The sequence below is a fragment of the Chaetura pelagica genome, unplaced genomic scaffold (genome assembly GCF_000747805.2).
Source record: "Chaetura pelagica isolate M959 unplaced genomic scaffold, ChaPel_1.0 scaffold32, whole genome shotgun sequence".
NCBI classification, from domain to species: Eukaryota; Metazoa; Chordata; class Aves; order Apodiformes; family Apodidae; genus Chaetura; species Chaetura pelagica.
Window position 1 is genome coordinate 1,221,263 of NW_009952368.1, and position 21,440 is coordinate 1,242,702.

Consider the following 21,440-nt stretch of genomic DNA (forward strand, 5'->3'; position numbering starts at 1 on the left):
AAAGCCACTGGAGTGTTAGGCCAACTTCTTTCCTCCTGCTTTCCCAGGAGGAAGCAAAGTAGAACCTCAAGAGAGTGGGAGGCCAAGCAAGCTCAGGTATTTCATAGAATCATAGAATCCCAGACTGGTCTGGGTTGGAAGGGACTTTAAAGATCATCTAGTTCTTACCCCCTGCATTGGCAGGGACACCTCCCACCAGCCCAGGTTGCTCCAAGCCCCATCCAACCTGCCCTTCAACACTGCCAGGGATTGGGCTTCCACAATTGCTCTGGGCAACCTGGGCAAGAGGGTTTCACCACCCTCACAGTGCACACTCATGTACAACCTCAATCTCCCTCTTCCAGTTTTAATCCATTCCTCCTTGTACTCTCACTCCCTGCCCTTGTCCCAAGTCCGTCCCAGGCTTTCCTGGAGCCCCTTCAGGCACTGGAAGCTGCTCTAAGGTCTCCCTGGAGCCTTCTCTTCTCCAGGCTGAACACCCCAACTCTCCCAGCCTGTTTCCATAGGAGAGATGTTCCAGCCCTTGGATCATTTTTGAGGCCTTCTCTGAACTTGCTCCAAGATGAAATCTTTGTAAGGGACTTTAAAGATCATCTAGTTCTTACCCCCTGCATTGGCAGGGACACCTCCCACCAGCCCAGGTTGCTCCAAGCCCCATCCAACCTGCCCTTCAACACTGCCAGGGATTGGGCTTCCACAATTGCTCTGGGCAACCTGGGCAAGAGGGTTTCACCACCCTCACAGTGCACACTCATGTACAACCTCAATCTCCCTCTTCCAGTTTTAATCCATTCCTCCTTGTACTCTCACTCCCTGCCCTTGTCCCAAGTCCGTCCCAGGCTTTCCTGGAGCCCCTTCAGGCACTGGAAGCTGCTCTAAGGTCTCCCTGGAGCCTTCTCTTCTCCAGGCTGAACACCCCAACTCTCCCAGCCTGTTTCCATAGGAGAGATGTTCCAGCCCTTGGATCATTTTTGAGGCCTTCTCTGAACTTGCTCCAAGATGAAATCTTTGTAATGGATGCTAAAACACTGGGTTTAAAAGGGATCCGAAACCCTGCACCCCTACTTCATGCCAGCTTAGGGGTGAGACCCTCATCTTCCTGCTACAGGTCCATGTCCAAGCACCACCACTCAGGGCTTTCCATGAGCACTAAATCCCAAATCAAACTAAATCCCAAAGGCATCAGCTGTGGAAGCAGCAACTGGCAGAGCTGGGAGCTCACTGAGCAAGGGGGTGTTGGAAGGAAAGATGGGCTGGCCCCAGCCTGCCAAGTCCTGAGGGACAGAAACAAGGGCAACCATGGGGAACTAACCCCCAGGCACGTGTTTCTAGCAGGGAAACTCATTGCTCTGGAAGCTGCTGTTTGTTTTAGACCTGTCACAGGTTTTTTCAATACCAGCACTGCCAGGATTCTGCTGACAGCCTCAGCCACATCCTTCTGCTTCAGCAATTTTCAAGGTTTAATAAAGCTGCTAATTGCTGGGGCAGGAGGGCAGCGGGGCCAGGAGCCACGTTGCAGCTGGTCTCTAGGGACAGCCAAAAGCAGCTGAGATTTCCCTGGATGTCCAGACCCTGTTCCCAGGGAGCTACTAGGTTGGTTTCCCACCACTCCAGATTGGTTTCCCACCACTTCTGAGTTGGAAGTTTCCAGGTCAATTTTCTCTTATGTCTTGAACTTCTTGAAAAATGGACATTTTTGAAAATTCCAATGAATAGGAACAGGGTTCACACACACACACACACACCAAAAAAAAGTAATTTCTTTATTTCTTCAGTAGAGTTGGGTTAATGTTTGGACACAATGATCCTGAAGGTCTTGTCCAACCAGAACAATTCTGTGCTACTGTGATTCCATTAGCAGCACCAACTGATATTTCCATGTCCCATAAGACTTTGGCCTCATCTGCTTCATTTTCTCTGGGCTGCCTTGGAGCTTGTAACTCACATCTCTTCTCCTACTTCCCACGGACCCCCCTGAAACCAGCTCCCTCCTGTTTTCCAGGTCCTGAGCAACGAGAACAAGCTGACCCTGAAGTCCGTCCGCCAGGAAGATGCTGGGAAATACGTGTGCCGAGCCGTGGTGCCGCGGGTCGGTGCCGGGGAGCGGGAGGTGACGCTCACTGTCAATGGTACCTCCTGCTTTCCTCTTGCTGTTCCACCCTCCTGGTATTCCCCTTGCTCTGAAAGCTTGTTTTGCTGAACTAAGAGCAAATCCCACCCACAGCTGGATCGGGGAGGGTGATACAAGTAAATTGGAGTTTGCCTGTTGATGCATGGGTTGAAGCACAAAAATCCAACCTTATCCAAGACCTGCTTGGTTCCTTATTATCAACAGGGGTTTATTGAGTAGTTGGGAGCTGGTGTCTTTAAATCTTTAATAGATTTCTCTTGCAAAACCCCTGCAAGGTCGGGGAGCACTGTTTTCTCTGTTGTACAGAGAAAGATGGGAATTGAGCCTGGATCCAAGACCAGCAGCCTAATCAGTCCTGCAGAGTCCTCGTGAAGATATCTGTGAGAGACAGCAGGGCTGTACAGCTTCTCCACAGATCCTCAGGGCTCCCCCAGCATGGCTGGGTCCTGGACTCTCACCCGGGAGCTGGGAAGCACTCCAGAATTTAATAATGACCTAGCCAGGACCCCAATAATGAATTTCAGTCTAGATATGGAGGGAAAAGTGCCAGGCAGCTGCGGATGGTGTGAACAGAGCATGAATTTTCCATTGCCTCTCACCTGCATGACAAAGCGACAGGCTTCAGTCCCTGCTCACTGGCACAAAGCGAAGAAAATATGCAGCACACGCATTAATTTTCAATGCAGGTAATGCTAGAAAGGGAAGCCAAGGGCAACACAGCAGGGGACTGAAAACCAACCACCCCCTTGACTTCAGCTCAGCTCCTTGCTGCCTGTGCACTCCTTCCCCAGCAGCTGCTGGGTTTTAATTACAATTAAAGTGGCTTGTGGAAAACAAAGCAACAAATTAGCAGGAACAAAGAACCTGCTCCTTTCCTGACACCCAGCAGGCGCGTGGCTGCCTCCAACGCCAAGCAAAGTGCTCAGCAGGCTCGAGGCTGTTGGGAGTGGGTGGCAGGGAAGAGCTTCTCTCAAGGGCTTTGCAGCTCAAGTTACCGTGAAGGTTTTTGCCTTGCAGAGCTGGTGGGGGACAAAATTAAATGAGGGCCATGAGGTTCACTCTCAGCTCCCAGGAGCCAGTCCACTAGGATGTGCTGCTGGGGGATCCACTGCTGGGGTGCAGTGCAAGTGACACGTTGGGACGCGCCGTCATGGGCATTGGACCCTACACAGAGGGAGAATCCCACACCTCCAGGTGGACGTGACCCTCCAAGCTAGGTGAACCAAAGTGGGCAAGTCCCAGAGCAGCATCCTCAGGTCCAATGTCCAGCAAGCCTGCCTGCAGCTGGAGCAGCTCTCCAAACCCAGGAGCACAGCACAGTGTGTCTAATCCAGCTAATGAATTCTGCTGGAAGGTTTTTCCGCTGCAATTTGCGAGGGAAGTTGAACACTTCCTATTTTCAAGTGATTTTAAATCAAGTGATTTTAAATCAAGTGATACAATTGTCTTAGCATCACCAGGTGCTTTCCTCCGTGAGCTGGGATTCATCACAGTAAAATTAGGTGTTTACAAGTGTCTGTTCCGGGCTGGCTGTGCGGACCGAGGGGCGCACGTGGGCTCCAAAGGGGCTGATCCAGCCCATCCGCTCTCAGAGCAGTCAGGAGTCGTAGCAGCACCATACTGGTTTGGGAGAGCATCTTCCTGCCTTCCTTACTGGCCAGGGCTGCAGATGCAAAGAGGAGCTGGCAGCCCCAGCATGAGGCCACCAGCCTGAAAGGAGCAGATATGATTCAGTAACAGGGAAAGGAGGATTATGCAAATCAGCAGCACTTGGCAGGACTGGAGCAGCAGAGGCAAGAAGGCAGTGAGGAACATAAATTATATGCCATCATAAATTAGCAGCAGCTGGATTTATGGCCCATGCCAAAGTCTCTTGATGTTCCTCACTGCACACAAGCCTGGCTGGAGGTCCCACCCTTGGGGTAGAAGCACGCCAAGATCACCCCCACAGCTGTGTGGTCTGTTGATGCTTGGCAGGGACCACCACCATTGTCCATCCTGCTCCTCAACAAAGGTTTGGTAGAAGGACTGGACAACCCTGTGTGGCTAATTCAGGATTTTATTTGCCTGGGATTCACCCCAAGAAGCCAGCCAAGCCTGCTGGAGAGCTGGGAGCACAGGAGGAGGTGACCTGCCACGCTGCTTGGTCAGGAGAGCATCACTGAGGGCTTCACCAAGCGACCACTGCTTGTGGACGGGGACCTTGGGATGGTCCCTTGCCATACGGGACAGAACAAACCAGGTCAGGGTTTCTTAAGGAAGCAAGGAGTTAAACCCAACTCACATTCCCAAGCCTGCCAGGGCTGGGGAGGAAAGGTGCAGGCTGGAGAAGCCAAGGCCATCCCTCCATTCCTCCAGGGCTCCCGAGTCAGGGAGCTGCCTTCTCCTCCGTACGAGCCGCCGGGACCATGCAGATAAATTGGCACCGGGGTGCTAAAAATAACCCACGACCAAGAGCTCCATCATTTATATCCATAGCAACATGGTTTAAAGCCTTTTCCCTGCCTGTGGGCTGTCTGGCACGGAGCACTGAACGCCAGGCTGGAGATTGGCAGCTTTCAGAAGGAGCCTGAGCCCGGTGGACAATCAAACACCAGCCTCAAACGTGAAGAGGCTGCAACTTCACACTATTATTTCTGGGCATGTTCATCTCACAAATGGTCTTTAGTCAGAGGCTATTATCATGATGATAAGCCTCGAGTCTGAACTCCTCAAGCAATAATAAAACCCAAAGTCGTTGGCATTTGTGCCATTTAAAATCCACTCTCCTTGGGGAAAATGATCCTTTTAATGATTATTAAGCCATTTTTCTCCAACATCACCCTGTCTTGGAGGGCTGCCAGAATTTCTAAGTAACAGAAAACCACTGCAAGAGACAAAAGATGTGGGGGTTGTTTTTATTATTTAAGCTTGGCCTACACCTCTCAACGCTGCTCTTGCCTCTGTTGGCCTTGGGTTCGTGGATGTCACCTTGGAACTTCATAGGGAAGGAAGGATAAGGGTGGGAAGTGGGAAAGTTTGGTGCAGAAGCCTGTTTTTGGGATAATTTCAATACGCAACTTGATGGATGGATGGATAGATGGATGGATGGATGGATGGATGGATGGATGGATGGGTAGGCCAGAGTGAAGAACTCAGCATTTTGGTACATTTATGTGCATTCTGCAAAATCCTAAATGGGCAATTGGGATGAGAATCAGTCCAAAATACCCTGGTGAACCAGTTTCTCCCCATTTTACCCCAAATCCCTGAGACTTTTCTTCAAGGAACACATCAGCTGCAGGGGGATAGGGGAAGAAAAATTGGGAAAAGTTCCTCAAATCCACAAAGGATGGATCAAGGGAAGAGAGGTTGAGCACAGCAGGTTCTCCCACTCTGACCATCCCAGAGAGCTGGTCTCAAGGCCCAGTGGAGTTTTTCCCCAGCAGTATGTTGGCCTCTTGTGACATCTCCTGTCACTTTGTATGGTCAGTACAGAGCCTGTTGGTGTTGGCACATGCAGGTGGCCCTGATGGCAAGGCTGGATTTTTGGACAAACCCTTTTCTCCCAACTGTGTCTTCAGGATGTCCACCAAGGCAGGACAAGAACACTTCCCATCACAAGCTGGTGCGTTCAGCCTCGTGTGGCTCAGGAAGAGCCTTTCCCAGCCAGGCTGAGATTCTTTGGCATCTCAATGGTGCAGGAGAGCCCAGTTGATGGGATCCCAAGGATTTTTCCAGCAGAAATATCTCCACCACACCAAGCAGGCTGACTGCAAGTCACTGGTGTAGGTAGCAGCTACTGCTTCTTCTGCCCTCCCTCCCTGGGGAGCAATTAGTGGAATGGTCACTTAATTAATCTGGGAGAGGGTAGAAGAGGGCTCCTCTTTGGCTTCTGGAGCAAAAGCATTTCTCAGAGGCCATGCTTAGCAAGGAGGTTGCCACAAGGTCATGTAGTCACCATCCCAAAACCAGGAATATGGGAGCAGAGATGGCGACGCACCGGTGTTGTGGGTAGGGGCAGACCTTGCAGAAAGCCAGTCCCTTGAATTGCAGCCAGCCTTGTGAGATGTCTGCAGCCCTCTCCTCTCTCCTGCAGGGCCACCCATCATCTCCAGCACCCAGACACAGCACGCCCTGCATGGCCAGAAAGGGCAGATCAAGTGCTTCATCCGCAGCACCCCGCCCCCCGACCGGATTGTGAGTAACATCCCATGGGGGCAGCACCTCCTGGGGCACAATGCCCCCTGGGGCACAGGGGGCATTTCACACACCTGAGGGTGCCCTAGGCTGGGCAAACCTGACCCCTCTCTTCCTTGGCAGGCTTGGTCCTGGAAGGAGAACGTCCTGGAGTCAGGGACCTCCGGGCGCTACACGGTGGAGACAGTGAGCACAGATGAGGGTGTCATCTCCACACTGACCATCAGCAACATCGTCCGGGCTGATTTCCAAACCATTTACAACTGCACAGCCTGGAACAGCTTTGGCTCTGACACCGAGATCATCCGGCTCAAAGAGCAAGGTGGGCATTGCTGAGGAGCCAAGGGCACCTGGGAGGCAGAAGGAATTAGCACCTGTAAGAGTGGGGAGATGCTGTGAGAAGCAGGTGATGCTCAGAGAAGCTCTTGGGTTGTCAAAGAGGAAACTAAGTAGGGCAGTGGAAATGCTTCTCGTAGGATTGTATCCTTAGGCTACCTGGTCCTGGGAGAGGGTCAGGAGGTGGGACCAGCTCTGCAACGTTGGGTGTTGCCCCACCTTGCCCATCTTGCTGAAGCTGGAGGGCACAGGCCAATCCTGCACCCCTTGGCACAAGGAGATGCCACCACCACAGCCTGCAGGATCATTTATAGCCTTGGAGAAACAGGAATGACTCTGCTGCCCGACCCCACCACTCCGGGGTGGTGGGACTGAGTGGATGGAAGGTCTTTGGGCTGGTGCCAACCACTCTGGCCCACAGGCCAGCAAGCCTGCAGGATCATTTATAGCCTTGGAGAAACAGGAATGACTCTGCTGCCCGACCCCACCACTCCGGGGTGGTGGGACTGAGTGGATGGAAGGTCTTTGGGCTGGTGCCAACCACTCTGGCCACCAGTCCAGCACGTTTTGCAGGGCTGGCCTGCCCACCCAGCCTCAAAGGTGCCTTGAGCCACTCTCAGGGGTTGGACAGGGGCTTCTCACTCTTGGGGACCTCCGTGGCAAGGGAGGGAGTTGGCTCTTCTGAGGAGTGCTTGGCTCCTGGAGGGACTCCAGTTCCCTTCTATTTTATTAAATGCCAGGGCAGGCAGGTGGATTGTTCTCATTAGGCCGTGATTTATAGGCGAGTCTGCTGTCCAGATTAAATCAGAGCTAAATGAACCCCTTCAAATTAGCCTTGAGCTTCTTCCAACGCAAGCAGGGAGCCAGTGGCTGTTCCAGGTTGCCTGCCAGGCAGCGGGAATGCCCAGCGGCCCCTGGAGGGGGGCAGGTCAGAGCTGCCCGTGGCCAGGCTGGCCCAGATCTGAGCACCCCTGCTGGGAGATGCAAAGGGGACACCCCAGGGACACCATAGGGTGGCCGAGGAAGCCGTAGGGTGGCAGAAGGACAGTCCCCTTCACGGGGAGATCCCTGTGCCCGGCGCAGAGGGCAGAGCACTCCGGAAGGCTGGCGTGGGCACCTGGGCCCTGCCAGGCTGTGGACACTTGCTTTATTTTCAAACAGGTACGGAAATGAAATCAGGAGCTGGTATTCAAGCAGGTATGGACATGTATGAGCTGGCGGTGAATGTGACTTGTCCCTACACCTGAGGACCTGGAGTCCTCCTCCTGGCGGCTTCCCAGCAGGGCAGGAAGGGGCTTAGGGAGGCTGCAGGGCAGTGACCAGGCACAGACTGAGAGGCTGGAGTGGTCCAAGCTCCACTCTGCCTCTGACCTGCTCTGCAAACCAGCGCTGTGCTCCTGAGCCCCAGCTCCCCACCTCCCAGGGGGCTGAAATGGTGCAGCCACGTTTTGCAGGTGCTGTTATGGGGAAAAAAAGAGGGAGAAACAGAGGTTTGCAGGGTTACTGGCAGATACCAGCTTGTCTCTGCATCCTGGCCCAGTGCTTGCCAGGACCAGCATGGCCGGAGCAGGGCAGGACAGGCTTTTTGTGCAGGTGCTGTGGGATGTGCTGCCCATGGGCCTTCCACATCCTCTGCACCAGAGCAGCACCCATGGGGAAACTGCTTCTCCTCACCTCGCCCTTGTCCTCAGGACACCATTAACCATCTCTGTCACTGCCCCTTTGCAGTCACCATTTTTCTTTTTTTCGCAGCCCAGGGTCACCCCTGGACACTTTCTCCACCCTGTTTCCTGCATGGTTCTCCCTCATCTCCATCACCATCAGTGCCTGCTTCTTGCTGAGCTCTGCATTGTAGATCTCAATTCCCAAAGCCAAGAGTACTCCCAGGGACCCCAAGCTCCTGTCTCCCTAGGAAACCCCCAAAAATCCCACAAGTTACCACCATGAGGCCCTATGGCCACTGTTAAAGGGTAACATGAAGTGGCTCCATAACTCACCTGCCCCAGCTGGGATTAGATAACAATTTTAGAAACCCTTTGCTGACTACTTGGGGAAGATGCTGGTGGAATTACAACTCACACCAGTAAGGATTCATGCCCCTTAGGAAGGCTGGAAATCCCAGGCAGGGGCAGTGATCTTAGATCCAGGACAAAATTTGTGGTCAACACCAGGCCACATCAGTGGACAAGGAGATATAGTTTCCTTATCACCCTTATCACTTCTCAGCTAGGTCACCTGTGTGTCCCCATGATCCAGCAGTATTCACATCCTCCATCTGCGGAGATGAGGAGGGAAGAGGACCCCTCTGCATCCTTTTCTAAATTGATCCCATCCATTTGCAAGGCAGGGGTACAAAGGAGAAAACACACATTGAAGGTGGTGAGAACAGTAGTGGGGACACTCACCCAGCCACCCTGGGGAGCATTATCCCCTCTTTTGGCTTCACAGGAGCCTACGGGGTGCTTAGAAAGAACAGGAGTAGGGATCTAAAGAAACCCTCTGCTTTTTGGGAGAGGGTTTTTGGGATGTGGTTTATCATCCCAGCGATTTGTGGGATTTACCCACAGCTTTGGTGTCCCATGAATAGGAGTGTTGTTCCTGTTAATATAACAGAGATCAGGCACCAACCCTACTCACACCATCAAGTAGGAGCTGTGCTTTGAGGGGCTGAAGGGACTGAGTGGGGAGATAATGAGGCTCTTGGGCTGCAAATCTGACCCTCTCACTATGAATGGGCTTTCAGATCCCCCCCTCCCCACACTTCACGAGCTGCTGTGCAAATCCATCAGCTCTGCTGGCTGGAAGCCCAGCCAGGAACCCACCTGCAAAGTTCTTGTAGGCAGGAGGCCAGCACATCACCCCTGCTCTGCAGCAAGCTCTGCTGCCCCTCTGGCACACAGGCACTGCCCATCTCCATCCATCCAGGCTCTGACCCCTCTCCCAGCCTGCTCTGATGCCATGTTTCTTGATATTATGAACAATCCACCTTCTGCTGCACTTGTTGAGAACTTCATTAACCTGCAGGGCACTAGCGGGAGAAGTTGTTAACCTGCTTTTCTGACTCCCTCCTCTCCTCTCCCTCTCAAGGGAAACTGAGGCACAGAGAGGCCAGGGCTTGCACAGATTGCAGCACGGGCCAGTGTCCGACGGGCAGCCTGTGCTGGGAGCGCCCGCCCCAGGATGAGGGAGCGGGGAAGGAAAGTCCCTTTGACCCCAAAACCCTCCCTGGGCTCCTCACCAAGCTGCTTATCCAGGGGGGTCCCTTGGGGGAAAAGCTGCTTCCTCACCCTTCATCCCAGCTTCATGCTCCTTCTCCTTCCTCTTGCAGAGTCGGTGCCAATGGCCGTGATCATCGGAGTGGCCGTGGGGGCCGGGGTGGCCTTCCTGGTGCTGATGGCCACCATCGTCGCCTTCTGCTGCGCCCGCTCCCAGAGGAGTAAGTGTCTCCCCTGGCCCCACGGTGTCCCTCAGGCAGGGCTGGGGTGGAAATCTGACCCTGGGGGGAGGGGGAATAAAGTAGGTTGCAAAGAAAGCTGAGGCTGAATTTAGATGTGTGGTGTCACTTGGCCAGGACTGGCAGCCCTGCAGGAAGAGGCAAGAGCTTCAGAGCAATACCCAAAACATCCCAGGTCACCTGTGTGTCCCCATAGTGGGGAAATATCCCAGGATCAAACCCCTGTTGGGCACACAGGCAGCATCCAGGGGTGTCCAGAGGACAAAGGGACCTGCTTTTTAACCCCCCTTGGAACAATCCTGATGCCCAAGAGCGAGAAGCATCCTCACCGTTTCACTTGGGTGCTCAAAACCCTTCCTCAGTGCCTACTCCGTGTTCTGCTTCTGGATTAAGTCATTTTATCAGTGTAAAATGCAGATTTCCAAGTGGGAAATTGCAGCCAGAGGGGTTTTACATGGGACGTGTGGGTTTTAAAGACTGGCTGCTGTGGTGGTACAAGTTAAAGCAACGTTAGAGAAGCAGGTAGAGGAGAAGGAACAATAAAGAGTGTAGCATCACATTGCCTCATTAAAAAGACACCAGGAAATGAAAGGCAGATGTTTCCTATATGAAAAGCCATCAAACCAGGAGGGAGAAGAGCAGGCTTGTTTGGGGCATCTCAGGCCACAGGGGGGAAGGGGAGACACTCATGCTCCCGGCGAGGTACGGCTGCCACCGCGCCAAGCCCTGTGTGTGTGTGCCAGGAAACACAGACACTTTTCTGCTTATTTTCCTCCCTCTTTCTCTTGATCATTTGCAAAGGGATCAAAGACTCCAAGCTCCTCCTGGGTCTGGGGATGAATGCACAGCCTCCCGAGGCAGATGTGTTTAATTTTAAGAATCATAATGATGCCTCTCCCTGATTTATCCTTTTTTTTTTTTTAACTCCTGCAGCTTCCATTAGCAAGTATTAACAAATTAAGGGGGGCAGTCATTCATCTTGCTGTTGGGGAAGGAGTTGCTGATGGACAGGACCCAAGACCAGGCCAATTCAAGGTTGCAGAGATAATTCACCTTCAGAGCAGGGGAGAGCACATGGTTTGTTCTTTTATTTGATGTCACCAGGTGTTGTTGGGTCCTCTACAGGACACATGATTTAACATTCATGTCATGACAACAGATTGAAGACGTGGTGCAAGTGCCAGGTTTTGGAGACCCTCATGGGCTGGAGGTGTGCAGAAGATAGGGATGTCTTTGGAGGAAAAAACAGGGCCAGGAAGATCCCATCCAAAAGCCTCATGTGATTCATCTCTTGGATTCCCAGGCATTTTCCTTCCTCGGGATGGGAGGATACATACTGGGAAGAGGGTACTGGAGATGTGGTGGCACAGCAGTGACTGGGGTCCCTTTCCTCCACTGTTTCCAGTGCTGTCCCACTTTGAAAGGACTTTTGAGTTTCCTGCATGCAACGAGCTGCAGGGGCTGGGCTGGGCAATGGGCTGCTGGATCTTCCCAGTGTCCTCCTCACTCTGCTGTGGTTCCTCAGCCCCTCTCCACTGTGAGAGTTCCTGGTTGCCATGTCCTGAGTACATGTTGGTAACATCCCCAGAGCAGAGCACAGGCCTCAGAGCTTCTCACAGGGCTTTGCTACTTTGCTTTGGGATCAGAGCAAAGGAGCAGGAAGTGATGATCCAAGAGACCAGCAAAGATCCCCTCCCCAGTTCTTTTCCATTCCCAAAGGAAAACAGGGGGAGAAACAGCTCAGCCCTTCCTGGTGAGCTGGACCCAACTGGGATGCCAGGGCTGTTGCTGGAGAGGAGTGGGATGCCTTGGTGCTAACCCAGCAAATCCCCCATCCTGTGGCTCCAAAAGCCACTTGGAGCTGCCAAAATGAGGCCCCTGCTTGGTTTTGGGGGGAGCATCAGCAGCTAAACCAACCCTCGGGTAACACTGGTGGAGGAAAACCCCACAGGGAGGACTAGACTGTCCCAGGGCAAAGGGCGTTTAGCCCAGTTTTGCAGGTGCAAACTGGATGCTGTGGCCACCATCTCCTGCAGCAGGTGAGTGTTAGGAGGGTAGAAACACCAAGAAGGTCAGGAAAGGATTTTCTCCCAGACAGTAGTGTGAAATCAGCAGAGGTATTCCAGAGATGGACTCAGGAGTGATGGGCCCAGCAGAGCACTTGAGTACCACGAGGGACTAATTTCCTACCAGGATGACTGCTGATGCCTCTCCCAGGACAAATGCTGATGTATTGGTGCATCATTTAAACCAACAGCCTGCAAACAAACCCCCCTGTCAGGCTGTGGGGATGGCTCACAGCAGAGGGAACAAGGTGACCCAGCCAGAACTCTGTAGAAGACATCTCCTGATGGCTGCCACTGACAGCAGCTGATGGCACCTTGGGAAGCAATTCCTGGCCCTGCCCTGGGAAGATGCAGCAAAAAAACCTACAAGATACAGACACCCCGAGCCTGGAGGCTCTGGAAAATGGGGGAAAAAAAAGACTTTACTGCACATCTGTTGTTGTATCTTCAGTGACTTAATGGCCCAGAGTTATTTAAGGGAGAACACTCCTGGGAGAGGATGTGCAAGACAGTAATTAGCTTCTCCTTGTGATTAGAGATGGAGGCTCCAGTGCCAGCAACATGATCCCTGCAGGAGAAAAAAAAAAACAACAAATACAACAAAACAAAACAAAAAAACCAAACCAAAACAAAACAACAAAAAAAACGTAGTCAGGTCCCAGCAAAACCCTCTGCCTTGAACTGCTGAGATAGAGCAGTTCAAGGATGGAGCTTCAAGCTGGTCTCAGTTGTGTGACCCAGTCTGGGTTACAGATAAAATCACTGTCCCATCGGGTCCAACAGAGTTGATGGAGCTGGAGCAGTCCTGGCTTGGCCAAGCACTGCCAGTTCTTCTGACTGGAGGTGGATCTGAGGAGCCCAGGAGTTTGAGGCAGTTTTGGCACCAGGAGGGTTGGCAAAGCCACCCAGGGAGCCGCGAGCCAGGTCGTGGGCTGCACTCCAGCTTCAAAACTGGGAGCTGTTTAGATCTTGCCGGGGAGATTTGCATCCATCTCTGCTTTTCATCTTGGCTTTGCCTGGTGTCATGGTTTGGGCCCAACACAACAACCAAGAACAGCTCCATGGCCACTCACTCAACTCCCCACACACACACACTCGGATGAGGAGGATAAAGCTCATGGGTTGAGATCAAGGACAAGGAGGGTTCTTCACTGATTAAGGTCCCAGGCAAAACAGACTCAGCTTGGGGAAAAAATAATCATTTCACATTAATCACACACACACAGGACACAGACACACACAGAGCAGGGCTTGCATATGTTAACCCCCTCCCTTCTTCCCGGGCCCAAATCCCTTCGTTCCTGGCTTCTCTCCCTCCTTCCCCCCAGCAGCACAGGGGATGGGGATGGGGTTTAGAGTCACTGCACAGGCTGGTGGTTCCTGCTGCTCCTTCCTCCTTAGGAAGGAGGATTCCTCACAGTCCTGCCCTGCTCCCCACGGGTCCCTCCCATGGCAGATTCTCCACCAGCCTCTCCTCCAGGAGCCCTTCCCACCAGCCCGGAGCTGCTCCAGCGCTGCCCGCAGAGTCACGGGGGCTTTGGGAACAGGCACCTCCTCTGGCCCGGGGGCTCCCACAGCTGAGCAATCAGAGTCCACTGGCAGGAAACCCTCTGGCCACAAAATCCAAGACCAGTGGCCAAGTTCACCCCTCCTGGCACCTTCAGGGAATGTTCCATCACGTTCCTCCATGGATGCAGGGGCAGAGCTGCCATCTCACCATGGTTTGCAGGGAAACTTCTGATTGGGCACCTTCTTCCTCACCAACCACCAGCACAGCTCTTCTCCTCCAGCACAGCTCTTCTCCCCTAAGTGCTCCTCTGCTCCGATTTTATAGCTGTTCTTCCGTATGTTAATCACGGGAGGCGCATCTGTTGTCCCTCTAATGGCTCTTTGGCTGGTTTGGGGGCAGGGGGAGCTTCTCAGCTTCTTACTGGAGCCACCCTTGGGGCCCTTCCCTGCTACCAAAAACCCACCAAAACAAACCAGAGCATCTGGCTGCTCCTGCTTCTTGCCTTCTTTGACTTGATTTTGCTAAAACGACTTCTTCAGAGCATGCCTGACACCTTCAGGGAAGGCAGAGTCTCTCCAGAAATACTGGTGTGTGCAAACAAGCTGCTGAGAGCAGCAACCAGGGATGGGTTGGTCATTCCCAAAGCCCTGGCTACATTGTCGTTCATTGTGAGGCCTTTTCCATATCCAGCAGGACCCCAAACCTGGAAAAGGCTTTTCTTAGGGGCTTCCCAGCACTGGAGAAGAGCTGGTGTATCCTGGGCAGTGTTTTTCATCTGGCCAGACAACCCACCATCTGTGTGAGCAGCCCTGCAGCAGCCCAGCCCCTCCTCACAGCACTGGGAGCTGAATCCAGCTCCTGAACGGATGAAACCAGGGAGATGAGCTCCCCAGAGGGGAAGGTTTCACATCCCCAAACCTTATGGCAACACAAACCCTGTTCTCCCAGTTCTCAGATGTGTTTGCTGAGCTGGGGTTTAGTTTTTTTCTCAGTGCTGGCATCCTCAGGAGTCAGCCAAGGATTGATCCAGGGGCTGAAGCAGCTCTGCTCTGGAGACAGGCTGAGGGAGCTGGGGCTGTTCAGCCTGGAGAAGAGAAGGCTCCAGGGAGACCTTAGAGCAGCTTCCAGTGCCTGAAGGGGCTCCAGGAAAGCTGGGGAGGGACTTGGGACAAGGGCAGGGAGGGAGAGGACAAGGGGGAAGGGGTGAAAACTGGAAGAGGGAGATTGAGGTGAGAGATGAGGAGGAAGAAATTACTGAGTTTGAAGGTGGTGCCCAGGTTGCCCAGGGAAGCTGTGGCTTCCCCATTTCTGGCAGTGTTGAAGGGCAGGTTGGATGGGGCTTGGAGCAGCCTGGGCTGGTGGGAGGTGTCCCTGCCCATGCAGAGGGTAATAACTAGATGATCTTTAAGGTCCCTTCCAAGCCAGACCAGTCTGGGATTCTGTGATCACTAAGGATGCTCTGTGCTTACCTTTGACTAACCTTTCACTGACCTCTTCCCCATCTTGTTCCTTGCCCAGATCTGAAAGGTGTGGTTTCTGCCAAGAATGATATCCGGGTGGAGATCGTGCACAAGGAGCCGGCCTCGGGCAGGGAGACAGAGGAGCACCCAACCATCAAGCAGCTGATGGTAAGGATTTCCTTCCTCCCTCCCTTAACTGATGACTGGGTAAGTGTGTGATGCTCCCAGGCATGTGGAGCTTCATGTCATAATCCCCACTCAAGGCAAAGATGCTCCTGAGCTCCACGTTCTCCTGCCATAAAAGCTCTTTGAGGGAAACTTTGCTAAGGAGGAGGGAGAGCTGGGAGAAGTTTATTGCAACTTTACCACCCTGTGTGGAGAAGGAGCTGCCAATTGCAAGTAGGTGATCACAGCACCATAATAAGCTTAATTAGCCAGTGAGAATAGAGTTAGACGTGCAAAAATAGTATGTATGCAGATTGGTAACACCAGGTGTGTGGGGAGTGCCTGGATCTGGGGTAACCTGGGAGGTGACACCTTCCAGAGGCAGCTGCTGTCACCCAAGGGGACCAAAGGACCCGGGCAGGGTGAGATGCTGATGGTTGAGATCCCTGGAAGTTCAGCTGCAGCACATGGACCAGCACATCCTCTCCCTGCTGCTGCTGCTCCTGCATCCCTGTCTCAGCCCCAATTTCCCTTTGGTTTTCCTTGCTGGTGTCACATTGTAGGTGACAAATAGAAGCCAAACAAATGGCAAAGAAAGGACTTAAAAGGTGAGAGAACAGAGCAGAGAGGAAAGTGAGAAGGGATTGGAGTCTGCGGATCCACGGCAGGATTTGCACGGGTTCAGTCAGTGGAGGACAGAGGGGGCTGGGACTGGGGTTGGGAGCAACCTGCTGAGGTGAAGGGGAGTGAGGAGCTTCCTCTCCATAGCCCTGTACCACCAGCTCCATAGACAATGATACCAGCACCTAGCCCAGATCTGACTTCAAAAGGAGGGGCTGAATCGGCCTCAGCGGCACTAAGGACCTTTACCACCACACTGGACAGAGGGAGCTTCAGCAGAGGAGACATACAAGGAAAAGGTGATTTAACAGCAACATGTGCCCTGAGGAGGCTGGTCCCAGAGCTGTGCTGTGTTGAGAAGGAGGATGCTGCTGGTGCAGAGAAAAATTACAATATTTATTAGATAACTCAGAAAAAAATGCCATGTAGGGAGAGGTGTACAGAGCTCAAGTGTTGTAGTTTCTCAGCAATACTTCTGGGAGGTGGTTTGGCTACCACATGGTGTCAAGGGGCTATTTAAGTGCCAACACGATAGGTAAAGTCAAGGGCTTTGGGACACATGACAGTGTAACAGCCTGGCTGCTGAGCCAGGAGCAGGTGATGCTCCCCCTCTTCTGGCCAAATCCTGAAGGTGCATCAGTTAGAATTAACATCGGTGGATCAAGGCTGTTCAAGGGGTTGGAAGAGACAGTCTCTGACCCTGAGTGGATTTGGCACCACTAGGACATCTTACCTGGCCAGGAGAAGATACCAAAGCCCTTCCCTGCCTTCCCATCCTCACCTGCACTTGGCAAGAGCATTCCCAGCAAATGCTTCTCAATTTCCTCTCCCCAGGAACTCTGCTCTCTCATCCCCCTCCATTCTGTTTCCAGCAGCCAGTGGGAGCATCGGAGGATGTCCCAGGCATCCTGGAATTCCAGGATACTCTCCCTTCCAGGCAGGCTTTGGGTGCTTCACAGCTCCTAACAATAGGCTCCACGTTTGTCAACAAAATGATGGAGCCAGTTTAACAAGTTAATCCTTGCTAATGAGCAGTGATGAGGCCTCTCCAGCAGGAGCAGGGGGCCATGCCCAGCACCCCTTGCTTGCTCACTACACTCATCCCAAGACTTCCCTGCAGCATCATTTCTCCCACTTCTTCTTTGCTTGCCTTCCATGACCTCACTCCAGCCCAGACTCAACCTCAACAGCGTCCTTTGAAATTCTCTCCTGGCCCTCAGCACTGTTCCCACCACCCTGCAGTTTAATAGCAACTGTGACATTCATTAAGGCTCTGGGTGCTGGGGATCATTAACACCAATGTTAACGAGAAGCAGGCTGTGCTGGAGAGCAGCTCCAGCAGCTCTTTCATTCCCCATCCCAGACCTGTGGCTGAGCCCCTGAGGTCCAGCAGGGCCCAGCCTGCTCCTGCCAAGCTTGAGGAGGGAGATCCACCCTCCCCACCACTGATGGGACATTTCTGCTCCACCTCCTCTCATGGCTTGGCTTTTCCAGGGTGGTTTTGGCTGCAAAGTACTGGTGTGACTCTTCTTGCCACTCCCCTAAAATGCAAAATGTGTTTGTTATTCTGCAGCCATCTGTGACCTCCCCAGCTCTCCCTGCTTTTTTCAAAAATCATTATTCATGCATCTATAAACTCATTAACACCTGAGGAGACACATCACACTGTCCAATTTGCAAATGTTCACACTGGCACAGGCCGGCTCCTCTCCCCTCCTGCTTCTTTTGCCAGAGGGGCCTGGAAGCAAAGAGCAGCCTGGGGCAAAAGAGTCTGGGAAACGGTTTGATCCTAGAGAAAAAATTGCCTAGAGTAGCTTTCTCTCTCCTGCCAGGCATCAGTGCACCCATTCAGCTGAGCCTGGGCCATGATTTGGGGTTTGAAGAGCAGCATCATCTCTGGTGGGGCATAACCTCTTCTGGTATTTATCCTTGGGTTTCATTGCTGGCTGGACTCTGTGCCTCAGTTTCCCCATCTGTGAAATGGGACTGATGGTTCTAAAGAATCAACGCCCACTACCAGGAGCAATAGTGCTAGAGATGATCCCAACATGACCAGGAGGCAAAAGCAGCCCAAGAAGATGACTCTGGGGTGGACCCAGGTGTCACCTTTGGTTCCTGTTTGGAGCAAAATAGTCAAAATAGCCCATCCAGTGGACAAATTGATTATCTTTTCCTTGCTTTCCTGCCCCTATTCTGAAACCCATCCCTCTGCTTCGAGGGATGTTTCCAGTTTGGTCACAGCCCACAGATCATCACCAGTGGCTTTTGTGCTGCTCAGCTCCCCATGGAAGAGGACAAATCCAAAAAGCAGAGGTAAAAACAACCACACAACTACCAGCAAAGCCTTGGTTGCCTTTGTAGCCTGTGGCTGGGGCTGCACAGGGTTTGGACATGGACATTTTTTTATTTGTGACCTTGTTTCTTGGGTGGTGCCCATAGGGAGCAGAGGTGCCATTTGGGCAATCTTGTTAACCTCCCTCACCCAAAGCACCACCAAGTGGTGTCCAATTAACCAATGAGTGGGAGAAGTTCTAATTAAAGCCGGTGCTGGGAGGGGGCAGCTCCCTGAAGCCAGGGCTGGGTGGATGCTCATGGACCAAGCCTGGAATCTGGAGGGAGCAACATTTTAAAAAACCATATTGTCTCCACTAATGAAAGCCAGGAATTTCATCTCCCATCTGTCGGATCTGACATCCCAGCTGTGAGTGGCTGAGCTTGGCACCGTTATGTGAGGATTAGGAGGCACAGCCCTGGAGTTGGGCACTGCTTCCACAATTCCATTGTGATTCCCCTGCTCTGAGTGACCTTGAGCTGCTGCTGAGCTTGGCAGGGCTGCAGAGACTGATGGGACACAGCTCTCTAAGGACTTTTTTAGCAAGGGAAACTGAGGCATGACATTCTTACAGATGCAGTTTTCATGTCGGGTGCCAGCAAGGTTTAGATATGGGCAACTGGTCCTGGGATTAAATCTTGGCATAACATTCCCACGATCTGGCTGGGACTGGTGGGCTCTGCTGGGCACCTTTAGCAGCTTCCATCTGCACAGCTGCTGTGCCAGAAACATCTTGCTGCTGTAGACATGGAGGGCTTTGGAAGAAAGGCCGGTGCAGGATTCTGGACCATCCCCTGCCAGCATCCAGGAGCTCATGACTGTGCAGTTGGATCTTTCTTCTGGTCTTTTTTCCATGGATTTTCCTCCTCCTACTGCCTCTGCAGCCATAATCCCCATTAATAGTGATAATGATGTTCACTTCCATTAACTTCCCATGAAACCCACTGACTGCAGCCGAAGCCACGACATCCTGGGGGTCCCACAGAGCATCCCACTGCCTGGATCACTGCACCATGGAATGGTTTAAAATACCCCATCAAACCTAGCTTGTTAATTCAAGGGAGGTTTGGCCACTAGCAGGACTGTCCCCTTGGGTCTCACCTGTTCTTGTCTTTTGATCTGGCCCTGCCCACTGGAGTCATCCACATCAAAACCCAATCAAGCCCAAGGAGAACCAGTTCCAGCTTCTTTTTTTCTTCCCAAGGACCCCTCAAACCCTTTGCAGGGTGTTTTTGTGGCTGCCTCCCCAGTGCTGCTCTGGGGGATGTGGGGCACCCCTTGTGTGATGCTTTGGGGGATTTGGGCGTGTGGCTGGGGCTGGCAGAGCACAAACTCCCCACGCACCATTACAGCTGAACTTCACCCTTGGTGACACTTGTATTTACCCTGATAAATCAAGGGCTGTTACAGGTTTGTTGTTTTTTTTTCCCTAGGAAAACTCAGGTACTTTAATTTATTGCATTTAATAGCTGTATCAAAGGCTTTCAGGAGATGAACAAAAAGTGCTGCAGGGTGAATTTCCACAACCACTTACCTTTTTGTAAAGGAAAAGAGAAGTTGGGCAATAAAAGGTGATCTTTTTTTTGAGGGGGTTTGCAGTTTGAAGCTGTGATGCCAGAAGGGAAACTGGGCTGGAGACACAGGATCGATACAGGAGCGGAAAAATGACAACTGAGACACTGGATGTTAATTATTCTGTGTCTGCAACCCCCCCCACACCCTGTTGAAGGAAGGGTAATTAATGCTGTGCTCTAATTACTGTGCACCTTGCCCCCCCCGATGGTGGCTAGGCTTCAAAGGAAAATTAATGAGGCTGAGAGAGATGGGTGAAGGCAGCACATCAGGGCAGCAGGATCATCTCCAGGGGTCTGTGGGGAGGAAAACTGGACTGGAATGGAACCACAAGGAGCTTCTCCAGCCTGAACATCCCCTCCCGACCCATGGAGTTGGCAGGGCCGAGGGGGTAAAGCCTCCAGGACTCAGATCTTTGGAGAAGAGGCAGCATCAAGGGGGGAAAAATATAAAATTAAGGTTAATTACAGTATTGTGGTAATGGAAGGCAGGCAGGAAGGAACGAAGATTTTAGGGACTGGGTTTGAGCAGGTGGAAGCAGCAATTTGCAGCCCTGACACTTGCCATGGGAGACAAATAATTGCTTTCCCACTGCAGCTGGGCTATTTTAGACCTGAAGAGAGGGGGGAAAACCAACCTGCAGCCCAGGAAATTGTGTGGATTTGGGGAGCTGCCCAGTTCCTCTGCCTTCGGACACTGCTCCCCCAGGATGCCTCTGGGAAAGTCCCTTAATCTGACATGGTCATTCTGTCGGGATGGGGGGAGCTGATGGCAGCTGTGGGGCCACCCAGCCCCAGGGTGTGGAGACAGCAGGTGCCTGGGGATGCTGACATCCACCCCTCTCCTTTCCTAGATGGACCGGGGGGAATTCCAGCAGGACTCAGTGCTGAAGCAGCTAGAGGTGCTCAAAGAAGAGGAGAAGGAGTTTCAAAACCTGAAGGTGAGCCAGGCCCTGGTGGCATGGCCCCTGCCAGACCCTGGCGACACAGTCCCTGCCATCCCCAGCCCCACAGGCAATTGGGACCCAAAACCTCTCCTGCCTCAGGTCACTCCTGCAAGGGGCTGCAGCGCGTGGCTGAGGCAGTCAAGGTGCTGAGCAGCCTTCCCTGGGCCGTGTCTCTTGATGTCACCAAGAGTGGGTGCCTCTGTAGGGAGAGGGATGCTCTGGTACCACCTGCTGCTGTTTCCTGGTCCCAGTACCTTTGGGGTAGGGATAACAGCAGGGGTGTGCCAGGGAGCGCAGTGCAAGGGGCACCCCAGCCCCCTCTGCCCTGGTTTGGAGGGGGATGAGCACGTTGGTGGGACAAGAGGGTGCTCCCCTCCCTGGTGCTGTGAGCAGGAGGGGTGGGTGGTTGTGGTTGTCCCTCACAGGTGAGCGGGCACCACCAACCACCTCCCAACCTTTCCCACCCCCACAGGACCCCACCAACGGCTACTACAGCGTGAACACCTTCAAGGAGCACCACTCCACACCCACCATCTCGCTGTCAGGCTGCCCCGGGGACCTGCGCCCGGCCGGCAAGCAGCGGGTGCCCACGGGCATGTCCTTCACCAACATCTACAGCACCCTGAGCGGGCAGAGCCGCCTCTACGACTACAGCCAGCGCTTCGCCC

General features: G+C 52.9%; 1 protein-coding gene across 1 annotated transcript in view; it reads left to right on the forward strand.

Moving 5' to 3' along the window:
* KIRREL3 (kin of IRRE like 3 (Drosophila)) overlaps nucleotides 1–21,440 on the forward strand; it is a 129,733-nt gene that overhangs the window by 107,681 nt on the left and 612 nt on the right. The window contains exons 11-18 of the mRNA XM_010008100.1: nucleotides 2,003–2,129; nucleotides 6,210–6,310; nucleotides 6,434–6,632; nucleotides 7,808–7,843; nucleotides 9,975–10,082; nucleotides 15,195–15,304; nucleotides 20,680–20,766; nucleotides 21,245–21,436. Of these exons, the coding sequence (XP_010006402.1) occupies nucleotides 2,003–2,129; nucleotides 6,210–6,310; nucleotides 6,434–6,632; nucleotides 7,808–7,843; nucleotides 9,975–10,082; nucleotides 15,195–15,304; nucleotides 20,680–20,766; nucleotides 21,245–21,436 (960 nt within the window). The remainder of the gene's footprint in view (nucleotides 1–2,002; nucleotides 2,130–6,209; nucleotides 6,311–6,433; nucleotides 6,633–7,807; nucleotides 7,844–9,974; nucleotides 10,083–15,194; nucleotides 15,305–20,679; nucleotides 20,767–21,244; nucleotides 21,437–21,440) is intronic.